Source organism: Eumetopias jubatus, unplaced genomic scaffold, assembly GCF_037043125.1.
Source record: "Eumetopias jubatus isolate StellerSeaLion01/CBP00866 unplaced genomic scaffold, mEumJub1_p1.0 scaffold_13, whole genome shotgun sequence".
Lineage (NCBI taxonomy): Eukaryota > Metazoa > Chordata > Mammalia > Carnivora > Otariidae > Eumetopias > Eumetopias jubatus.
The window spans coordinates 49,673,706-49,695,579 of record NW_028274819.1 but is presented as its reverse complement, the minus strand read 5'-3'; the positions used below and the strand labels follow the sequence as shown (position 1 = coordinate 49,695,579).

The 21,874-nt window shown below is 44.8% G+C and overlaps 1 protein-coding gene across 1 annotated transcript; it reads left to right on the top strand.

The window, feature by feature from the left end:
- The first annotated feature begins 5,615 nt into the window (after positions 1–5,615).
- Positions 5,616–12,486, top strand: EIF3F (eukaryotic translation initiation factor 3 subunit F). Its single transcript, XM_028116826.2, has 8 exons — positions 5,616–6,035; positions 8,504–8,574; positions 8,828–8,907; positions 9,333–9,470; positions 10,796–10,887; positions 11,300–11,436; positions 11,570–11,683; positions 12,260–12,486. Exons 1-8 carry the CDS (start codon positions 5,636–5,638, stop codon positions 12,335–12,337), a joined length of 1,110 nt encoding a protein of 369 aa, XP_027972627.1. The 5' UTR covers positions 5,616–5,635; the 3' UTR covers positions 12,338–12,486.
- The last annotated feature ends 9,388 nt before the right edge of the window (positions 12,487–21,874 follow it).

The following is a 21,874-nucleotide window of genomic DNA, read 5'->3' as shown; positions in this document are numbered from 1 at the left end:
ATGTTAGAAAATGTTAGAAATTAATCCAAATATGTCAACACAGAAAATGTTAATAGACTAGGCTTGTGAATTCAAAGACAGAGGTGGTCAGGCTGGATTTTTTAAGTACTTAGGTATATGCTACTTACAAGAGATACCCCTAAAACATAAAGATACGGAATGCTTGAAAGGAAAAGAGTGGATAAAAGATACGCTAAGAATGTACATATCAAAAAAAAAAGTACGTATCAAGGGAGATCTGATAGCTATATTTATAGAGTTAAAAAACTAGCAGAGTTAAATAATATGTTACTTAGTCATCCATATATATTTGAAACCATAATTTTGAAGCAAATTGATGTTGGACACAAAATTCAGGTGAGTTGTCATTTCTCGGGGTGGAACAGGGGGCAATGAAATATTGGGGAAGAGCACTAGGTCTATGTACAGCAACAGTGCTGGAGCGAACTCACACTCGCTCCTAAATGCCAGTTGTTACATTTTCAGGGTATTTGAGAGCCAGTTATTAAACTGCTAGTAGCTTGAAATCAGCCATGGTAGGAGTATTTATCCTGTAGAAATTGGCCAATGCCAAAACTAGGGCCATTTTTTTTTTCAGGGAGCTGGTTGCTAAACATTTACTAGCATACCACTGAATGATAATATTCTAATACTCATAATAATAATATTACCTGTTATAATATTCTAATTTTCATAATAAATTCTATTATATATAATTCTATTATAGTAAATTCATATTCTAATATATAATATTAATTCATAATACTACCATTGATAATGTTCTAATCCTTGGTTTGGGTTGTAGTTTCTGTTCATTAGTTAAAAAATGAATGAGTGTTCTATTCTTGGTTTGGATAATAAGTCCTGTTCATTATGTTATTTAAAAAATAATGAGTGAGGGGCGACTGGGTGGCTCAGCCAGTTAAGCATCTGCCTTTGGCTCAGGTCATGATCTCAGGGTCCTGGAATCGAGCCCCGCGTCATCGGGCTCTCTAGGGGCTCAATGCTTCTCCCTCTGCCTCTGCCCCTCCCCAGCTCATGCTCACTCTCTCTCACTCTCTCTCTCAAATAAATAAATAAAATCTTTTTTTAAGTTTAAAAATAATGAGCAAATGAATGAAACAAAAAAAGAAGCTCATGAATGAGCCAAAGTGTCATGAACAAAGAGTATGATTATTACAATTCTGTGTACCTGTGATAGAAAAAAAGAGCTCTAAGTTTCTTCCATCTGGGAGACATCAAGTGTCAAAAGCACCTCCACTAATGAATGTGGTCCATGGACACCTGAAAAGCACCATCCCACTCTCAGAGCAACACACCAGGCTGCAGGAATGAGAAGATGGCCACATCTAGCCCAGTGGAGATGAGCATTCACCATGCAGGTCTGAGGCTTCAGGTCTGTGACACTGTTCCTTTTAAACCGTGTGGCAGTTGCTCCTTACCACCCCAGCCCAAAAGGGCTTTCAGACAGAGGGCCTTCTGTGCAAATTCCAGCGTAACAGAAGAGTGTCTTAGCCCTAGTGGAGCCTGGATAAGGCGCGGAACTTCCTGAAGCCAGCTGGCAGTGAGCAGTGAGCCGAGACAAACCGTGTGAGGCAGCCTACAAGCCTGCCTATGCTGGGGTGGCAGGGGTGTCCACCCAGGTATGGTTCCTGCACAGCCCTGCCCCACTAAGAAAGGTTCATTAAGTCCCACTTGCAGCTGTGAGAGAGCCTAGGGCTCCCACTTGCGGCCCTCCCATAGTTGGAGCTGTAGTCAGAGCTCCCTTCACTCCAGCCCATCATTGAAGAGGTGGGATGGGTTTATCAAGCTATGGGCCCCAATTTTAACATGAGCCTGTAGCTATGACCTTCATCTTTTCAGGAAGGACTGTAAAGCATACTGCTGAGGACAGTCAGGATCCCAGGTATCATGGTGAATTTTATGTGTCAGTTTGACTAGGGCACAGGATCTCCAGATATATGGTCAAACATTATTCTAGGTGTGTCTGTGAGGGTGCTTTTGGATAAGTTGAACATTTAAATTGATAGACTGAATAAAGCAGATCGCCGTCCCTAATGTGGGTGGGCCTTGTCCTATCAGTTGAAGGCCTACATAGAGCAAAGAGCTGGTCCCCACCTGTATTAAGAGGGAACTTCACCTGCCTGACTGCTTGAGCAGGACACTGGTCTTTTCTAACCTTCAGACTTAAACTGAAACATAAGCTCTTTCTGGGTCTTGAGTCTGTCTGCTTTTGGACTAGAACTATATATTGGCTCTCTTGGGTCTCCAGATTGCTGACTAAAGATCTTGGGACTTCTCAGCCTCCATAATCATATGAGCCAATTCCTTATTTAAATATATGTATATTTAATATATACATGGTTCTTCTGGAAAATCCTGACCATATACCATGTGTACAATACATTTCCCATAGTCAAGGGGATAGTTCATTTTCTCTCTCCCCATGCCTTCTGCCCTTTCCTGATGAACCTAGGCCTCAGAGTGTCTGTTTATAGCATTCAGCCTGCCTGGATCCCTCAATGATTGAAAAGCCAGCATCCTGGATGTATGTATTTCCTTGTTCTGGCTGATCAGCATTCCCAGGAAGACCATGCCAATGATCTCCCACCACCTGCCTCTTAGCAATATGGCTGGAGAAAAATATAAAAGTTCACCATATCCTTGAGGTCTCCAGGCTCAGCTGGGCCCTCCCATAATTGACCAATGCTTTTGATGGCTCACTCTTGGTCACTCTTCCACCACCCAAAGTCTGAACCCCACCCTTGCACTGCCATTCTTTTTTTTTTTTTTAAAGATTTTATTTATTTATTTGAGAGAGAGAGAATGAGAGACAGAGAGCACGAGAGGGAAGAGGGTCAGAGGGAGAAGCAGACCCCCTGCTGAGCAGGGAGCCCGATGCGGAACTCGATCCCGGGACTCCAGGATCATGACCTGAGCCGAAGGCAGTCGCTTAACCAACTGAGCCACCCAGGCGCCCCTTGCACTGCCATTCTTAACAGATCACCTTGGCTCCACTTCCCTGAGAAATACATCACTTGACAGGAGGTCCTGCAACTTCCTTTCATTCCCCAATTCAAAGTGTCTCTGATTCTTCATCCACCTCTTTCTCTTTTCTTCCCAGAGAGAAAGGTCTTTAGGCCAGTGATGTAAAGGCAAAGTTCTTGGTGGTGAAGTGTCCACACCCAACTCAAATACATGGATAGGAGGTCCCAAGAGTGTGCATGGTCAGTTTGGGGAAACAACACCACTTCATCAGAGGTGATTCTCTCCTCTGGCCTTCTTCCCACGGAATGATTTCCAGGGATAAGCACTTGCTAAGGCAGACTGTCACTAGGCACCCATAAGGGAGGCCACAGCCTAGGGCAGTCTCTGTAGTATGTCCTTCATCCTGTGCAAGGCCATCCCTTTCATCTACCTTGTCCTTTCAGGTCTTTCTCCCTCCCTCCTTGTTTCATTAGTTGGTTCTTTTTCTCAATTCAAACTTTCTCTTTCCTTTAGATCCTTACCTTTAGTTTGAAATATACTTAAAATTTTTGCAGTCTAAATCGTCCCCTTCTCAGTTCTACTGTTCCCCCTGCTACTGCCTTAAATGTCTCCTCTCCTTCCCACCAACGCTCTTGATAGAGTAGCCAGCACTCACTGCCATCAGTTCAAACTGACCATTCTCACACCTGAATTCTTATTTCCATGCCCACCCCAACCCTCAGTTCCACGGACACTGCTCTGCTAGGGTTGGTAAAGATCCGGATTACCAAATCCAAGTCCCCTTTCAATCCTCCTCTGATAGGCTCTTCAACTGTGTTTTGGGGGAATTAAAAGAAAGAATGCATGTCTGCCTAGAGTATTGACAGGGGAGTTGGATCATGTGAATTCTAATTACGGAAGGTAGCTCCAAAGAGAAAGCAGTGCTTGGATATGAGAGTCAGGGCTAAGAAGTCCAACCTCACCCATCCACCTTGCCAACTGGATGCCAGGACTTGACCTAATTAAGGGAGTTGATTGGTTTCCTGACAGGCAGATATTCTCATTCCCACTGTACCAAGAAGGAAACTGAGACTCAGAAAAAATTATAGATTGTCCAAAGTTATGCAGTGTGTTAGAATCAGAGCTCCTTCCATTACACAGCAGTGATAATAGCTACCACTTAATAATAATAACTGCTGTAAATCAGTCACATGCTAAGAGCTTTACAGAGGTTTACTCATTGAAACCTCTCCCAAAGTACAGACTAGCATCTCCACCTGACCACTCTACAGTTCTGCTTGGATGTCTGATAACATCTCAAGGGCAACACCTCCAAAATTGAACTGAGGATCTTTTCCCAAAAAACTGCTCCACTTGTAGCTTTCACTATCTCAGTTGATGAGAACTTCTTCATTCTACTTGTTCAGCACGTGCAGGCGCGTGCGTGCGCGCGCACACACACACACACACACACACACATACACACTGAGGTCATCTTTGACTCCTCTATTTCACACCTCACATACAATTTCTCAGAAAAGCCTGTTGTCTCTAAAGATATCCCTATTCTACCCACTTCTCACCATGTCCACGGCTACTGGCCTGGTCCCCTCCACCATCACCTCTCCCTTGGTTACCTGCTAATCTCCTAACACGTCTCCCTGCTCTTTCTCTCTCACCCTCTTCTCCTCAGCAGCCACCCCACCTCAGCCCATTCTATTCTTCTCAAAGTAGAGTGATCCTTTCAAAAGTCAGATCATGACTTTCCCCTGCTCCAAACCATGCAGTGGCCACTACCTCCCTCAGACTAAAAGTCAAAGTCCTTTCCATGGCTTAGGACGTCCTTAGTGATCTGCTCTGCAACCCCTATTCAAAGGTCCATTTCCTGCTCTTCCCTGCCATGATCTCAACCCTCCAGCCACCGAATAGCCTCCTCACACACTCCAGGCCTGCTCCTGCCCTAAGCCTTTGACTAGCTGATCCCTCAACTTGGAGGCTCCTCCCCCCAGTAATAGCCACCGCCCTCGCCTCCTTAAATCCACTCAAATCTCACATTCTCATTGTTACCTAACCTAACTCCTGATTCCCCCCTATTCCACACTAATTTTTCCTTTTTCATAGCACTATCACCTTCTAACGTATTATATGATGTATTTGTCTCTCTCCACTAGATTGTTAATTCTTCGAGGACAACAATCCTCGTTTTGTTCATTGATATATATATTCCAAGCGCCTAAAACAGCGTCTGGCACATATTCAAACTGGTAAATGAGTAAGCCACCGCACTGACATCTTATGACGCTGTCAAGAAGTGCCTTTAAAAGGCACTTCAACATTCACTATCCCTTTAAAGTCAAAACAGGAATTGCGACCCATTCTCCGCTCTCTAGGTCCATCTGGCGGCAGCTGCGCAGACCGAATCGTTCCTCTTCTCTCAGCGCCGTCCCAAGTTCATTCGGAACTATTTAGCTCGGTTCTCACTGAGTGCTCATCGGACCTAAATCAAAGAGCACAAAGCCAGAGCAGGAAATTGTAGTGCCTTGAGGAGCATCATCCTTAACCAATAGGCGCAAAAAATCTAGTTCACGTGGTTCACATTCAGCCTATCGTGCTCCTAATATTCTTCAACTCACCCCCTTCCGCTCTTGGCTCCTTCTCTCTCGACAAGATGGCCACACCGGCCGCACCGGCGAGTGCTCCTGCCGCCACTCCAGCTCCAGCCCCCGCCCCGGCCGCGGCCCCAGCCTCGGTCCCAGCCCCGGCCCCAACCCCAGCCTCAGCGCCAGCGCCGGCTCCGGCTCCAGCGGCGGTCCCAGCTCCGACGCCGGCTCCAGCCTCATCCTCAGACTCGGCGACTGCGGCGGCCACGACTGCGGCTCCGGGCCAGACCCCGGCCTCAACGCCAGCCCCGGCGCAGACTCCGGCGCAGTCGCTGCCGGGTCCTGCTCTCCCAGGCCCCTTCCCCGGCGGCCGTGTGGTCCGGCTGCACCCGGTCATTTTGGCCTCCATCGTGGACAGCTACGAGCGACGCAACGAGGGCGCCGCTCGAGTGATCGGGACTCTGCTGGGTGAGTGGTCAGACCGAATTGTTCTCTCCCACCGCCCACCTCCCTTTTAGCTTGTTCACTTCTCGTCCCATCCCCGTTGACTTCTTACTCCTCCATCTTACCTTCCTGCCGCGGTTTATCTCCTTAAGGAACTTGAGCTTTCCTGCCAGATTGCTGTCACTTCGGTCGACATAAAATACGTAAGCAGTAGTGAGTTACTGAATAAATACCATGTGCCGAATGATTTACTTTTTATTGTTAATCTAACCAGTATTATTTCAGGTCAAGTGTGGTTAGTCCCAGACTACCAAAAATGAATTCAGATGCTGACTAGGAAGTCAAAAACGTCTGACTCCCTAAACCCAGTGACCTCGCCCCCCCCCCGCCCCCGACTAAATGTCTTTGTTTTCCAGATGTGTTTGCAAAGACGTTTTTAACCAGTTGGCAAAGGAGTGGGGACATCTGTAAAAAGACATCCCTTTCAACAAGTAAACCAGTTTGGCAGAAACTCATTTGGGGTTTCAGTAACATTCTGCTTTCCTAAACATTTAATCCTGGTCTTCTGTAGTCTCCCTGATATGTTAATTTGTAAAGCTGAGAAGCAGTAAAGAAGAATTACTAATAATAGGCCCTTTTCTCTGGAGACTGCTGATCCCATCAAAGTCATTTTCACTCCATCTTTGTCACCAATTTTAGATACCTTTGTGAATCCAGTCTAGCCTCAGTCGTCATTTTTCGTATTCTTAAATACGTAATAGTCCTTCCACCATAGAAGACAATTGGTGTGTTGCAAAGAGGACAAGATTTGTAGGTAGTTTTCACCAAATATTAACCATGTGCCTTGGGACAAATTAAAGTCTAGCTCTTTCGGGGGCTACTTAGACTTAGTCTTTGCAGGAACTAAATTATTACCAAAAGCATCTAACTGCTGGCACACATTAGGTACAAAATGGCTGTTGGTTGCCATCCTCCACCACATCAGAGCTATACAGCCCCCAACACACACACACACACACACACACACACACACACACACACACAGCCCCCCCAACACACAAACACACACACACACAGCCCCCCAACACACACACACACACACACACACACACACACACACACACACACACACACACACACACACACACACACACACACACACACACACCCCTGCTCTCTGTCTTTGAAGGTTTAGTGTTTTACAGGAACTTCAATTGATCCATCATCTTCCAAACATTGTCAAGGTTTTCCTCAAACCAAGCCTTTGTATTCTCTTTGCTACAAGTACCTTTCCTCCTCTCCCTCATTTAAGTTCCACTCATTTTCCAGGATCCCAGGAAAAGTGTTACGCAGACTGGGATCATGGTACAGTGCTAGGTGTTACAGAGACGGTACTTACTGAAGAATGAAACAAAGACTGCTCACTAGGAGCTTAAAATTGTCTCAGATATTAATTCATGAAACATACTTAATTTGGTTAAATGAAGTCACTGGTACCTTTTAAGTATCACAAAACTGTTAGGTATTTAGAATTCCAGGTTTGATAAAACAACTACTCTAACCTTAAATTCAAGATGAAGATCTACTCCTGTAAATAATTGGAATACAATGTGATAAATGCTCCTACTGAAGGGTATTGTAGTGGCATGGAACCATAGAAGACTTAAAACTGCTTCAGAAGTTTGAAATTGTCAAGTTTATCCAATGTTGATGAGAGGTCAAATAAGATAAAGCGTATTTATCCACTGGGTTTGGAGACATAGTTTCAGCTACGGGAGCAGAAACCATAGTGAAGTGGAATTAAACAGACACAGGTGTGGCAGCATTGTGGTCTGTGGTAAAGGGGGGAAGTGCTTGAAGCCTTGTATGGGTGGTGCTAGTAGGTTTGAGAAACATGGAGAACTCAAGAGACTAGCAATCTTAGGTCAAGAAACAAACGTAGTGGGAGTAAAGGTATCAGAACTAGAATAGAAGCTTGTAAAAGACTGAAACTGATGTCTGAGGTTCACAGGTAAAGGTTTCTGGATGATGATGGGGTTAAGGTTATGACCATGGGACTAGATGGCTGAAGGGAGGTACAGGTGAAGCTCCCTAAAATTGTATTCTGAGGTTAGGCTTCTGTATGGGTGGCTTATGTAGACATTGTCAGAGTTTTGTGGATTGAATTATAAGAGAAAGTCTAGTGGCTGAAAAGTGAAGGTCACAGAGTGAAGATCTGGAGCAGGACCGGTAGCAGGAAAGAACAAATAGCAGAAGAGCTTGTGAAGGAAGAATAGACCCTGTTTGTTGATGGTTAAAGTAAAGAGACCACTTCAGAGTTTCAGTTCTCTGGAGAATCCTGATTCCATTGATGCACATGGCTGAACTTGGAGCTTATGAGTTCAATTTTTTGTTCATTGACTTTGAGGAAGCCTCTGAAAGCATTTGGAAAGTAATCGGAGGCTGTTGAGAGCTCTGGGATTTTATAACACGTGGACAATTCTCTCTCACAGGAACCGTTGACAAGCATTCAGTGGAGGTTACTAACTGCTTTTCAGTGCCGCACAACGAGTCAGAAGATGAGGTGAGTGGGAGCTTGAGCTGCCACTGTGTGGTCTATAGCTGTTCGTTCGCTAGCCTCTCCCCAAGCACCCCTCCCCCCCGCACAGTATGTTGAGTTCATAACTAGAAGTCCTACAGTTCAGAGAGCTTTTTTTCCTACGTGTACATACTTGCTGGCCCTCTTTTGTCTGCTGGGGGTGGTCCCTTGTCCTTTTCTTCCATTTTTTTCTATGGACTTCTGGCTTCTTAGCTTCCTTTTCTGCCTGCCTTCTTAGGTGGCTGTTGATATGGAATTTGCTAAGAACATGTATGAATTACACAAGAAAGTCTCTCCAAATGAGCTCATCCTGGGCTGGTAAGTTGGAGTGGGGCGAATGGAAAATTTTGGTGATTGCCAAGGTTTTTTGCTACCAGACTAGACATTCTGCTCTGTTTTGGAGACAGAATATTGGAAGTATATTACCTCAAGGATCTACGAATTGAGTGTGTTTTGCTGGCAGTTCTGATCTCATGAGGCCAAGAATATTTATTTTGAAATGTAGCTTTTACTGAGCAAATATTTTTGCCTTGCTGGTGACTTACAATGTTGCAAGAGCTCTGAGAGTCAGCCTTTGATTTGATTTGATACAGTTTTCAGTGTATTTATTATTTTTACATTTGGGGTGTCACTGGGGGTAACAGTACCATAGGAGTGTCAGGCATCTAGAGACACCCGTGTCACCGTCGTGTTTGGTCTTAATGTCACATGTAGACATGAATCCACACTGTTCCATTTTCCAGGTATGCTACAGGCCATGACATTACAGAGCACTCTGTGCTGATCCACGAGTACTACAGCCGGGAAGCCCCCAACCCCATTCACCTCACTGTGGACACGAGCCTCCAGAACGGCCGCATGAGCATCAAGGCCTATGTCAGGTGACCGGTGTTTGGGGACACAAAGGCGTAAAAGGCTTATCTAGTTCATACCACGCCTGGATGACACCCACCTCCACCCAAAGCAGATTTAATCCTTCAGTGTATAGCTCATCATCTCCTAAGGAAGTCCATTCCTCACTCTCAACAGTTATCGTTAGAAGGGCTTTACTCTGAAACAAAATCTGTCCCTGAAATAGCCACTCACAGATACCAGTTGTACCCCAGATTTCTACTCATTGGTCTTAACCAATTTCAAATGACAGCCCTTTAGGTATTTGCACAAACTTACCGTGTTTTTCATGGCATCTTTTCTATAAACTAACTCTTCACGGCTCCTATAGCTGATCCTCACGTGGTATTTTGGTCACGATCCTTCACCACATTCTGTTTTTTCTGAGTCACCCTTTAGTTTGCCATCATCCCGAGAACTGAACACAGGACTCCGGGTAGTACACATGAAAGGGCGACTGTCCTTTTGAACACACCCGTTGCCCCAGGGTTGAGTGCAGTTTTGATGACAATAAGTTTATAGTTCTGACATACTGAGCTTGCAGGCAGTTAAAATGCCCGTTGATGGGGGAGCTCCAGCGGCATGCTGAAGAAGGGGCTGCTAGAGGGGTGGGGGGGATTCTCTCTCTCCTGGTTAGAGTGAAGGCATTTGTTAGTGCCTTTCTTACTGAGTGACTCTGTGCTGTTCATGTGTGTCGTGATGTAAGCAGTTAGCCATGATGCTGTGAGACGGTGGTGGTGGATGCCAAGTGCTTATGGGCTAGTTGGTGTACCGCTAAGCTTTATTCATTGCCTGATTTCTTAGCCTTTCCAGATATCTCAGACTCTTCGTGGTCCAGTGAAAAATAATGTTGTTGACATAGTAAAGGCAGTCACCTTATACTGAGATTACTTATAGCACCCAATCTGGTCTTGGTGGGCTGGAGTCAGGTGGCTCTTTTCAGTGTTGATGGAGGGCTCAGTCTCATAGAAGACCTGTCCTTCTTCTTCTTCCCTTGGGGGTGGCTATCTGGGCAGCCATCTTGACCGGGAAATCCAGTGTCTTGTTTCATCACTGAGATTGCACAGTGCGCGAAGCAGTCCTCTGAAGGCCAGGTCAGGTCTGAACGCGGAGCGCCCTCTCCCAGGCCAGGGTTTGTATGTGGAATGAGCTGGAGGAAAAAAAGTGACTTGCTCCCACGAGATCTCAGGTTTAGATGGTTCCAGCCTTATCTCAGAACCGTGGAACCCGTACTCTTGGTATAAGTGCTTTCCCAGCCTAGACTACGAATCTCTCCCCCAAGTCCATTTGTTTACCTTGACTTCTCTCTCCCCAGCACTTTAATGGGTGTCCCTGGGAGGACCATGGGGGTGATGTTCACACCTCTGACGGTGAAATATGCATATTATGACACTGAACGCATTGGAGGTGAGTAACCTTACCATTCCTTCTTTTGAGGTCTGGTATTTTCAGGGGAGGGGTTTGCCACTCTAACGAGTGGAGGGCTTTGGGTGGGTTGGAGAGGAACCATTGATCTAAAGTTTGTGATATAAATGGGCTGCCAGGAATTATTTGTGGAATTATTAGAGGTGGGAAATTATCAGCACCAGAGGCTATGTGGCCATACATATAAGAGCAAAACCAGTGATTAGCATACTGGGTACAGAAGTTGAGCTCTGGCAGAAAGAAGAAAAGCTAACAAGGGCAGAGCAGGGGAGTTTAGAGAAGTTGGCTGTGTCCAGAGGGAGGTGGGGAGGTTAGCAGAATGGTTAGACATCTCTTTCCTGATGGGGTGACTGAAATCTCTGTGCCTGTTCTATTCCCCATCTCACTCCCACAGTTGACCTGATCATGAAGACCTGTTTTAGCCCCAACCGGGTGATTGGGCTCTCAAGCGACTTGCAGCAAGTAGGAGGGGCATCAGCTCGCATCCAGGATGCCCTAAGCACAGTGTTGCAGTATGCAGAGGATGTGCTGGTGAGGGGGGGAAGAAAGAAAGGAGGAGGGCATAGATCTCCACTCCGAGATCACTGAGAGATGTGCTGGCGAAATGGCAGTCCTCGGTGGTGAAAATTAACTGTGCCTCATTGTATCTTTGTTTGGTGCTCAGTCTGGAAAGGTGTCAGCTGACAATACCGTGGGCCGCTTTTTGATGAGTCTGGTTAACCAAGTACCCAAGATAGTTCCCGATGACTTTGAGACCATGCTCAACAGCAACATCAATGTGAGTGCCGTCCCTGGGCTTCTGGGATCTTGTGTCTTCCCCCACCTCAGCTCATGCACAAATGTGAAGGGAGTTGGGGGAGATGACCCAGAGGGGAGAGGAGGAGGGGCTTTGCCTTCAGCCCCTTGCCGTCCAGGTTGGGAGAAAGGAAGAGATAGTACATGTGCTTGGAGATGCCCCCGCCTTCTCTTCCTTGATTCCATGTCTCAGGTACCGCTGATACTACTGTGACTTGTTATGTAGATTCATTGTTGAAAGAAATGCTAAATCCAGAGGTTAATGAAAATGCAATTTCTTATTTTCCCCATCTGAGTTCAGACACTCCCTCCTCCATATTCTACCCACGGACCTTGGCTAAAGTACCCCACGTTTATTAGCATATCAGTAGAGATGAAAAAGTGTTCTCAAACATTTCCTTCTTATCTTCCACCTTCAACTCTTGCCTAGCCACTTCCTGAGCTGTCATTTATCCAGGCTGTCCTCATACCCAGTGTTCACCATGGAGCTGGCCAATGCCAGACTTTCTTCTCCCTTTCCACCCAATCCCTCACTCATTGTGGCTTCTTCCTCTTCCAGGACCTGCTGATGGTGACCTACCTGGCCAATCTCACGCAGTCACAGATTGCCCTCAATGAGAAACTTGTAAACCTGTGAATGGGCCCCATGCAGCACTCCTGCCAGTCTGGGCCACCCTAGGACTCAGAATGGAGTGAAGTAGAATGGTTTTCTTGTGGTTTGAGTCACACTGAGTCAGTCAACAGCTTGTGACTCTAAATAAATATAGCCTACCTTTTGTAAATGAATCCATCTTACATGAGTTTACTGCTGGGTGGGGGGGAAAAACTGTTCTAGAGCACACATAGAAACCAGGAAGTGAATACTCTGGGTAGAAGTTGGTTGTGTGTTTATGACTCTCCATCAGTGGTTGCTTGCACCCATAGCCCAAGCTCAAGCCACTTCATCTTCACCTGACTCCAGACCAGGTAGCCTTCTTTGTACACTGGTTTTATAGAGGTACTTTATTCCCACTCTTTTGCCTATGATCAGAGCAGACTGAACCTCCAAAGAATAGATTTTTATCATTTCTCTTCCATAGCACCTTAAATGAATGGCAATACAGAGTGTTGCCCTGTGCACAGTTAGGAGTACCTAGAGCATGTGCTAGTGAGTGAGTGGAGAGGAAAGAAGGGAGTTGGTACAAATCTCAGTCCTGGGACCCATGAGGATATGCTGGTGGAAAGACAGTCTTCTGAGGATTAACTGCGCTTTACCAAATTTTTCTTTTGGCCTTCAGTCTGGAAAGGTATCCTCTGACAATACTCTGAACCATTTCTTGATGGGTCATGTGGTTTCCACAGGAAGTAAAAACGAGAATCCATGAAGGGAAAATAATTAAGAGAACTAGATACTTAATCTGAACTGAAAGAGTAGAGAATGTGGTCAGAGTCATAAACTACTTGAATAATTATTTCAAGAACTTTTTGCCACTATGGTTTGGGGAGGCAAAATTAGGATCTATAGATTAAAGAGATTTCCCCAAAACTTCTTGGGTTTTATTTCTTGGGTAATATATGTAACTTGAGACCACCCTTTGGAATCTAAGCAAAGACTAGTGACATTTCCCTGGGATTTTGTAGGATAGTCCTGACCTCAAACAGCCCTTTCGTCTGATATCCTAAGAGTGTTCTACCTGGGCACTGCGAGATGTTTTAGGTTGAGAAAGAAATGGGTCATTATTCAGGGACTGAGGGTTGGTTACATATTGGAGTGAAAAGGCGAATGAAGGCAAGTGCATATCAAAAAGGCCTGGATCCTGATTCTGGTTCTGAGATCTGTAACCTTAGGAAAGACAAAATCTGAGGGTCATGAGATGCAGATCATAATAATACATAGCCCATTAGAGTACTATGTGAATTTGATAAAGTAATGAATATCAGGTTAACGTGCAGACAATAGTGCCTGGTAACAGTAAGCATACGGGAAGCGGTAGCTATTATGTCTAAAGCTGAGTACAGTTCAAAAGTAGTAAGAAACCCATGAACCCCATCCTGGATCCCAATTCTGACTCTGATATGTAACTTTACGAAATACAAGTTCTTGGGGTTATATATATAGTAAAGATACTTTTTTACATGTAGGCAAACATAAATACACGAAATGATAAAAGTTATGCCAAATTGTGAGGTTAAAAAGAGCGTGCACAATGGGAAAAAGGTTGATCAGAGCTCCAATGTTTGTGTTCTATTTTTTGGATGGGTGGTTGAATACCAACTTTAGTTTTTTTAAATATGCGTGCTAAAATGCCAAGGTTGATCACCGAAAATATATATAACCTCCAAATGAAAGTGATAGGAAATAATGGAATAAGAAAAGAAATTTTTTTAAAATTGAGAAATGAGAAAGCATGAAAAAAGTGGGTAAAGCAAATTAATAAAGTCGGCAAAAATAAGTCCAGATATAGTAACCACAATAAATGTAAAAAGGATTAAATTAACGAGAAAAAAAAAGATTGAATTTTAAAGCAAAACAAACCCAAGCCATACTTCGTTTGCAGGAGACACAACTAAAACATGGACACAAAAAGTTCTCTTGCAACTATAAGCAGGACATCTTAAAATGTTGAATAAACAAGAGTAGTCTCAGGAGACAGTACATATTACAGAGTCAAAATGCAAAATCTAACCCTTCCTCTTTCCTTAGAGGCTGCTGAGAGCCTGGTACCCTTGACCTTCCTGAGAAGCATAGGACAGGGGACAAAAGAAATACCATCTCTCAAGAAATGTGCTGTCTTCAAGCAGAGGGCAGCCAAAAGCATTTCTCCTGGAATTGAGATTGTAAAGCTACAGAAGGCCAGAAGAGTCACTGGGGAAGATTTTCACTGAGGAGGTAAACCTAGACCCCAGGAATGGAACTTGAAAGATGGCAAGGAGGTGTTCCTGGGCATGAGAATAAGAAGCTTGAGCGAAGCAGAGGTAGACTGTGGCCTGGACACAGTGAAGAGACATGGTGCAAAGGACAGCTAGCAAGAGAATGGTGATGCAGGCTTGTCAGCACTAGGATAGCTTAGGAAGACCTCTACAAAGTTTCTGAAAGAGACAGGAGTACCTTTCAGGGTGATGCCATTGGTCATCTGAAAGGTAGGTGGAGTGGTCCAAGTGAGAACTGCAGGTGACGTGAATTAGGACCTTAAAGAGGCCCAGGAAATGAAGAGGCAGAACACATAAGAAACGGCAGCCTGGCATGCCTTGGTTGAGCACACGATACAGGGTTCTTTGCCACATGCTCTGCCTGGTGGCTGCCACATACCCTCCCATTCTGTACAGAGTGGGACGTGGAAGCAGTGACTGCCAGCAGTTCTGAGCATCCCATGACGGGGGGAAGCAGCAATCTGTTGGAAACAGGAAGTTAAGGCTAAGATCGGATTTCCACAGTCTGAGCAGAAATGGAACAAGCCTATACTGATGAAGATAATGCTCCAGAGCTGGCAGACTCCCCACCTGCACCCTGCATGTCTGCCCTGTCACATGATGTTCCCTGTTCAGGGCTCTTCAACAATCTTAGCGAAATTTTTCCTACTCCTACTCCTCAAACAGCTTTCTAAAGAACCCCCTAACCAGTACCAAGCATTTCCTGCACTAGAACCTTCAAATACTAACCCATCCTATCTTATCTCCAAAATCGTGTCCAAACAGTCCACAGACCTTAGCCACCCCAAACTAAGTCCTTTTCATTCCTCCAAACCATGCCAACCAACTAGCCCTACTAAGCCATGGACCCACCATCCATCCATTTCTCAATCCCTCTTCCCACCAGAGCTGTTCAATACTAGTTTACCCAGCGTCCTTGAGCTTCATACTGATGGTTGCTTTGATAGAGAACGTTTGCTTCATAGGCGTAAATGGCCTATTCCTGTACTTTCCCTTTTACCACCCCAGAAATCCCTTAGGATTTACACTGAGATCGTGAGCATTTTGACATTAGGAGAATGCTCAGTGGTTGGCCTAACCCTAAATAAAGTACCCTGAGCCCTTGGACATCTGGGTCCTAGAAATACACATTGACTCCTAAGAGAATAGATTGATCCCACAGGTGTGCATCCTCTGGTATACTGAGCCTCTGGACTTAACCCTATAAGAACTCTGATTCTGGACCACTTGACCCCAATGAGCAGATTGATGCCAAGTGGCAATGAGTCTGAAGGTATTTCATTGACACAACGGGTAGTAACCCTGTGCACGCTAACACCATTTGCTGTGTATTCACTGTTATCATTCAGCATTAAGATGTTAGTGTTTTGTCAAATACCATGCCAGCACTAGGTGAATAATGTGCACTCTGTGTTACTGGCCTTGAGTTCACATTTTGGTGGGGAAAGCAAAAGTAAATAGTTGGAAAACAGTAGAAAATGAGTGCTGGATCTAGCATTTACTGAGCACCTATCTTGTTTGGTCAGCTCATATTACAGAGGGAGCTGGGCTCAGAGAAGTTGAGTACATTACTTAAGGTAGGGAACACAGTAAGTGATGAAACAATTTTTAATTCGGGTCTGGATTTTTTTTTTTCTCTGTAGCCCTCTGCTTCAGTTTCGTGGCCCAATGAAATAATAGAGTGAAAATGCAAGGTAACAGGAGCATATTACAAGGATTGACCAGCTCTGTCATAGGGAGCCTGGGAAGATTCTACCCAGACAGGATACCTGAGCTGGCCTTTATTTTGAACAAGGAAATCAGAAAGGATAAATGGGGCAGAGGAAACATATTTTTAAAAGCTTAACCTGTTCAGAACCTAAGGAGGCTAATGCAGGAGGCCGACCGTATGGGCCCTCAGACTATGGAGATTGGATTTTATTCCAGAAGTGGGAAGGCACTAGATAATTAGGGATTTTAGGAAGATCACCTGGTAGTGCGGAGGAAGGATCAAAGAGAGAGAAGCAGGAGGTGGGAAGACCAGTCAGGGCCACTGATTGCTCAGATGACTGGCGGTGGTGATGTGACAAGACTCCGTTTGAAGAGGGGGTTATAAGGCAGACTCAGGAGGGTGTGGAGACTGGTTGAACTTGGATGGTGAGACTTGTGAGTTTACGATGTTGCCTGGTTTCTGATAAAGGTGATTGAAGGGATGGTAGTATACGGAAAACCTGGCTACTCGAGAGTGGTGGAAGTTTAGAGGTTAGGGAGATGTGTCCAGAATTAAGATTAGAGGAGTAGGTTGGGACCTGATAAAGCCCGAAATGGAGTCATTTGCCAGCCCCCAAGATTTAATTAGTTTCAGCCTGTCCCAGGAATGTCACCTTTTAACGGTCAAATCTGAAATTTCCTGACTAACACTAATGAGGCAATCTGCATAATGAAAAATCCTGCCATTTCTTTCTCCCCCCTCCAAAAGGTTATGTCCTGGCCTGAAACAATCCTTTTATTTTATTTTTTTAAGATTTTATTTATTTGACAGAGAGCACCCAAACAGGGGGAACAGCAGAGGGAGCGGGGGAAGCAGGCTTCCTGCTGAGCAGGGAGCCCGATGCAGGGCTCGATCCCAGGACCCTGGCTCATGACCTGAGCTGAAGGCAGACGCTTAACTGACTGAGCCACCCAGGTGCCTCCAATCCTTTTATTTTGCCGGTAACTTGCCTCACCCTCTTTCCTACGAAGACCTTCCATTTTATACAACTCCTGGGAGCATCTCTCCTTGCTAGATGGGATGCTGCCCAACTCATGAACCGCTTAACAAACCCAATTAGATCTTCATATTTACTCAGTTGAATTTTGTTCTTTAACAGACCAAATGGTGAAGTCATAAATGTAGCTAAGTAATTGCGATGTCTTTGATAAACTCTGGGGCTGCACCAGATCTTTTTGAGGAAAAGCTGAAGAATTTACCCGTTTGAGTAAAGTAATACAGCTGCCAACGATATGCTAAGCAAGAAGTTCTGGTACCTGCTTAGAACCTGCTGGAGGGGACAGACAAGTAAAGAGGTGATGGCTTGGGGAATCACAAGGCATTGGAGGTCATGGACGGCTTCCAGTTAGGAAGTAAAATCCAAGCTGGAGGAAACAGACTGAAAAAGGAGAGAGAGGAACACAGCATTCTAAGCACAGAAAGCTGGCAAAGGCTCAGACACAGTGTCAACCATGTGGCTCCGTCGTTGCTGACTCTTGGCTAAGGAGATGTTCATAAGGAAAAAACACTGTGCCTAGGTTGATGGGAAAAGGATGGTACTGTACTTTTTTTTTTAACAGCCTGTGCTAACATGTGCACAAGTTTGTTTTTACTGTGAATGTGTGTTCACACATTCTCTTTGTATGTGGTTGTGCATATGCTAAAAACTTCAGAATGTGTCTGGATGAGACAAACAGTATGTGTTATCTAAGTTCTAAGACACCACGGTCCTCTGATTTTCTCCCATCCCCCTTACCCAGTCTTTTCTGTGCTTTAGCCTGGTCCTTCTGATGTAGAAAAGATGTTAGGGTTTGAAGCCGATGGCCAAGAAAGAATTCTTGAGATGTCTTTGGTGCAAAGCGGTGGTTTTATTAAAGCATGGAGACAGGACCCGTGAGCAGAAGAAGCTGCACTGGGGTCATGAGGAGTGGCCGATTATATACTTTCAAGTTAGGGGGTGTGGTTAGGGAAAGTATAAGCCTGCCAGGTATTTTGAAAACAAGGTTTCCAGGATCCTGAGGGGGGGTAGCTATTGTTAGGAAAAGTTCATTTATTACTGTTTGGTAAAAACTCAGTCATGAGACCCTTCAGATGTATTTCAGTGGGCCATATGCTTGGAGGATGATTGCTAACTTGTATCTTAGGGGGTTGGGGAGTAGAGAAAGGAAGTTTCCAAAGGAATTTTTAGATGTTAAAGTAGACTTACAGGATCCCTGGGGGGCAGGCTAAGATTGCCTTTTGCCCTTAGCAAAGTATTAACACTGAGGCAGCTGTGTTCCTAGAGGAATGTCACTCTGCCTCTTTCAAGGACTTAGTGAGCTGTAGGTAGTAAAGAAATTTAATAATTTTTCTTCTGCCTTTGTTTCCCACATCACTTCCTCCTGTGAGCCTCCCTTAAGGTTTCATTTCCCTAGGCTTCCATCCTGGGCCTCTTCACTGTCTACTCCACACCCTTTGCCAGGAAGATTTCCTAGAATCCTTTGCGATTATTGCCAGTTGGTTAAAGATTCCCAATCTTTAGCTCTAGCGCTGCCCCATATCCAGAACTGATTGCAGACTAGATACCTCACCAGATATCTCACCTGGAGGTCTCAAAAGCATTTTAAATTCAACATGCTCCATATTGAACTGATTGTTCAATGGACACCAGATATCTCACCTGGAGGTCTCAAAAGCATTTTAAAAGTCAACATGCTCCATATTGAACTGATTGTCTCTTCCTCACCCACAAATCACCTCCTGCATTTCCTTTCTCAGGTGATGACACACCAGGTACTCTATTGTCAAAACCAGAAACCTTGGATGAATCCTAGATTCTCCCCTGCCTTTCCATCCTCGTGGTTTAATCAGTCATGCCTGTGAAGGGAGGCTTCCATAAGAACCCAAAGGACAGAGTTTAGAGAGCTTCTGGGTTGGTGAATAAGAAGGCATCTAGGAACAACGTGCATGCCAGGAAGGTGGTGTACCCCCAAATTCCAGAAACAGAAGCTTTTGTCCTTGAGACCTTTCCAGACCTCAGCCTATGGATCTCTTCACCTGACTGTTGATTTGAATCCTTTAATGTTCTTTAGTAAATCAGTGATGGTAAGTAAACCATTTTCCTGAGTTCTGTGAGGTGCTGTAGCAAATTGATCAAACCCAAGGAGGAGGTCCAATTTATAGCTGGTATGTCAGAGCACAGGGGACAACTTGGACTTGTGACTGGTATCTGAAGGGGGTAGAGGAAGGCAGTCTTGTGGGACTGAGCCCCTAACCTTTGAATCTGACACTGTCTCCAGGTATATAATGTCAGAATAAAGTTGTAGGACACTCAGCTGGTGTCTGAGAATTGCTTGATGTGGGAAAATTACTTGCACATCCAGTCGCAGAATTGTTTGATAGGAGTAGTAAGTGCAGAGTAGAATGAAAGTTTGTCTATTCATCCCCTTTGATCCATTGTCGTCACAGCCCAGGATAAAGTCCATACTACTTACCACAGCCTGTAAGGCTTATCATAATCTTGCCTGACTCTCCACCTCCATACCTTATCCTCCTGGCCTGGGCTTCCTTTGCACTTGCTCTGCCCTCCGCCTAAAATATATGCCCCCTTATCTGGCTTATTACTACTGCTCTTCCTGTAGGCTTTAGTCTACGTGTGGCCTCCTCTTGGAAGGTGCTCCTATACCATGAGTGCATGACATGCTCCTGTCTTAGCATTTATCTCACCATTTGGACTCATCTATTTACTCTCATTAAAAAACAAAATTCAAGGGTGGGAGGGGGGGAAAAAATTCAACTGAGTAAATTTTAAAGATCTCACTGGCTTTATTCAGTGACTCAAACCAGGTAGCATCCCATCTACCAGATAGAAGGGAGCTCTGAGTAGCTGTACAAAATGAAAGACTTTTATAGGCAGAAGGAAGCGAGAACAAGGCATATACTAGTGGACTGATGGATTGGTTGTGGCAAAGTCGCTTTCGTTTACGGGGTGGCAGGGGTCTCTGAGGCAGATCACCTCACTAGTGCTGACAAGGTGATTCTTGGTCTGGTTTATGAGTCTGTTTCTGGGAGAGGCCGAAACTGTAATGGAGTCTCAGTTTGGTGATTAGCATATGCTCAAGTGGGCCTGGCATAAGTGACTGTTTTGGACCTGTTCTGTTTTTAACACTCTCTATAGGAGCACAAGCTCTTTGAGGGTCAAGATAGTCTATCCTGTTGATTGTTACATTCCTAGATCCTAGAGCCAACCTAGACATGATATCTTCATGATAAATGTTTGTGACATGAATGAAGGAATACTTGGTGGCTTGCAGGATAATTACCACAAGGCACTGTGGACATGATAATTCATCAGGAGTCATCAGGATCCTTTGGAGAGGGCCTGGAGGGAGGGAGCACAGCAGACATAAGGTTATTTGTTTTACTCATTTATTCTACAAATATTTAATGATGCCTGCTCTGCACCAGACATAGTGTTGGGCACTGGGGATCTAGAGGTAAATAAACTGCTCTCTGCCCTCTATGGGTTTCAGTCTTACAGAGGAGATGCACAAAAATCAACAATCGTGACAAAATGGAATACTTGCTATAGAAGAGATAGAAACAGGTCTTGGGAAGAAGACACAGTACAGAACACGTTGAAATCCGCCAGAGGGTCAGAGAAGGGAAGAGACATAGGGAAGTGCCTAGGCACAGAAGAGGAAGAGCTTTGAAGGAGGAGGGATGAAGATCAAAATATTACTCTTAATTTTACAATGGCCTGTATATGGAGTGTTGTGCTTCCAAAGATACAGCAGCCTAGAGGTAACATAAGGTAGCAATAACAGCCACAGGACAGTATCTCTGTCACCCAGCTCCTACCTTCGGCGTTGGGGGGGTGGGAGGTACCCGCCTACAGATCCTCCAGAAAGTCGTCTGGGGTATCTTACAAGTTCTCTGAACTTGGAGTCAACTTTGTATTTTGAAATTTTAACTGGATTTTACAAAATAATTTTTTGACAAAATGATTATCCATGTTATTAAATCTTTAAAAATCTTATTTTGAATAGTTTTGTAAGTTTCTATTATGTAGACAAAACTAATTTATTTAAACAATTTTTTAGTATTGAACATGTGGGTTGTTTCCAGCTTTGTGCGAATACAACATTCCATGGTGAACAGCTATGTGCAAACACGAGTGTCTTGACTTTCTATTTCTTTAGAATAATTTTCGTCCTCTACTCTGTGTGGCACATTGTCACCCGGGAAACCCACGCAGTGCCACCCAACCTCTGCACGTGAAGGAGACCATTATGAAAGTACATCTCCAGCTTCTGCTTACCCTCTTTCTACTGTAGAGGGAGGGAGTGGAAGCTGAGAGGGGAGCAGAGAAAATACGATTCCTCTGCCCACCGTGGGTCCATAAATGCCACAAACCTCTCCTCCTCCATCAGCCTAAACCAGGGTTCCTGTGAAAACTCAGAGTAGCTTTGGAGAGCAAGGGATTCTAGAGATGTGGAAACCTGAATGTGGTTCCCTTTTATCAACCCCTAGCCTATCTGCTCTCCTGAGCCTATG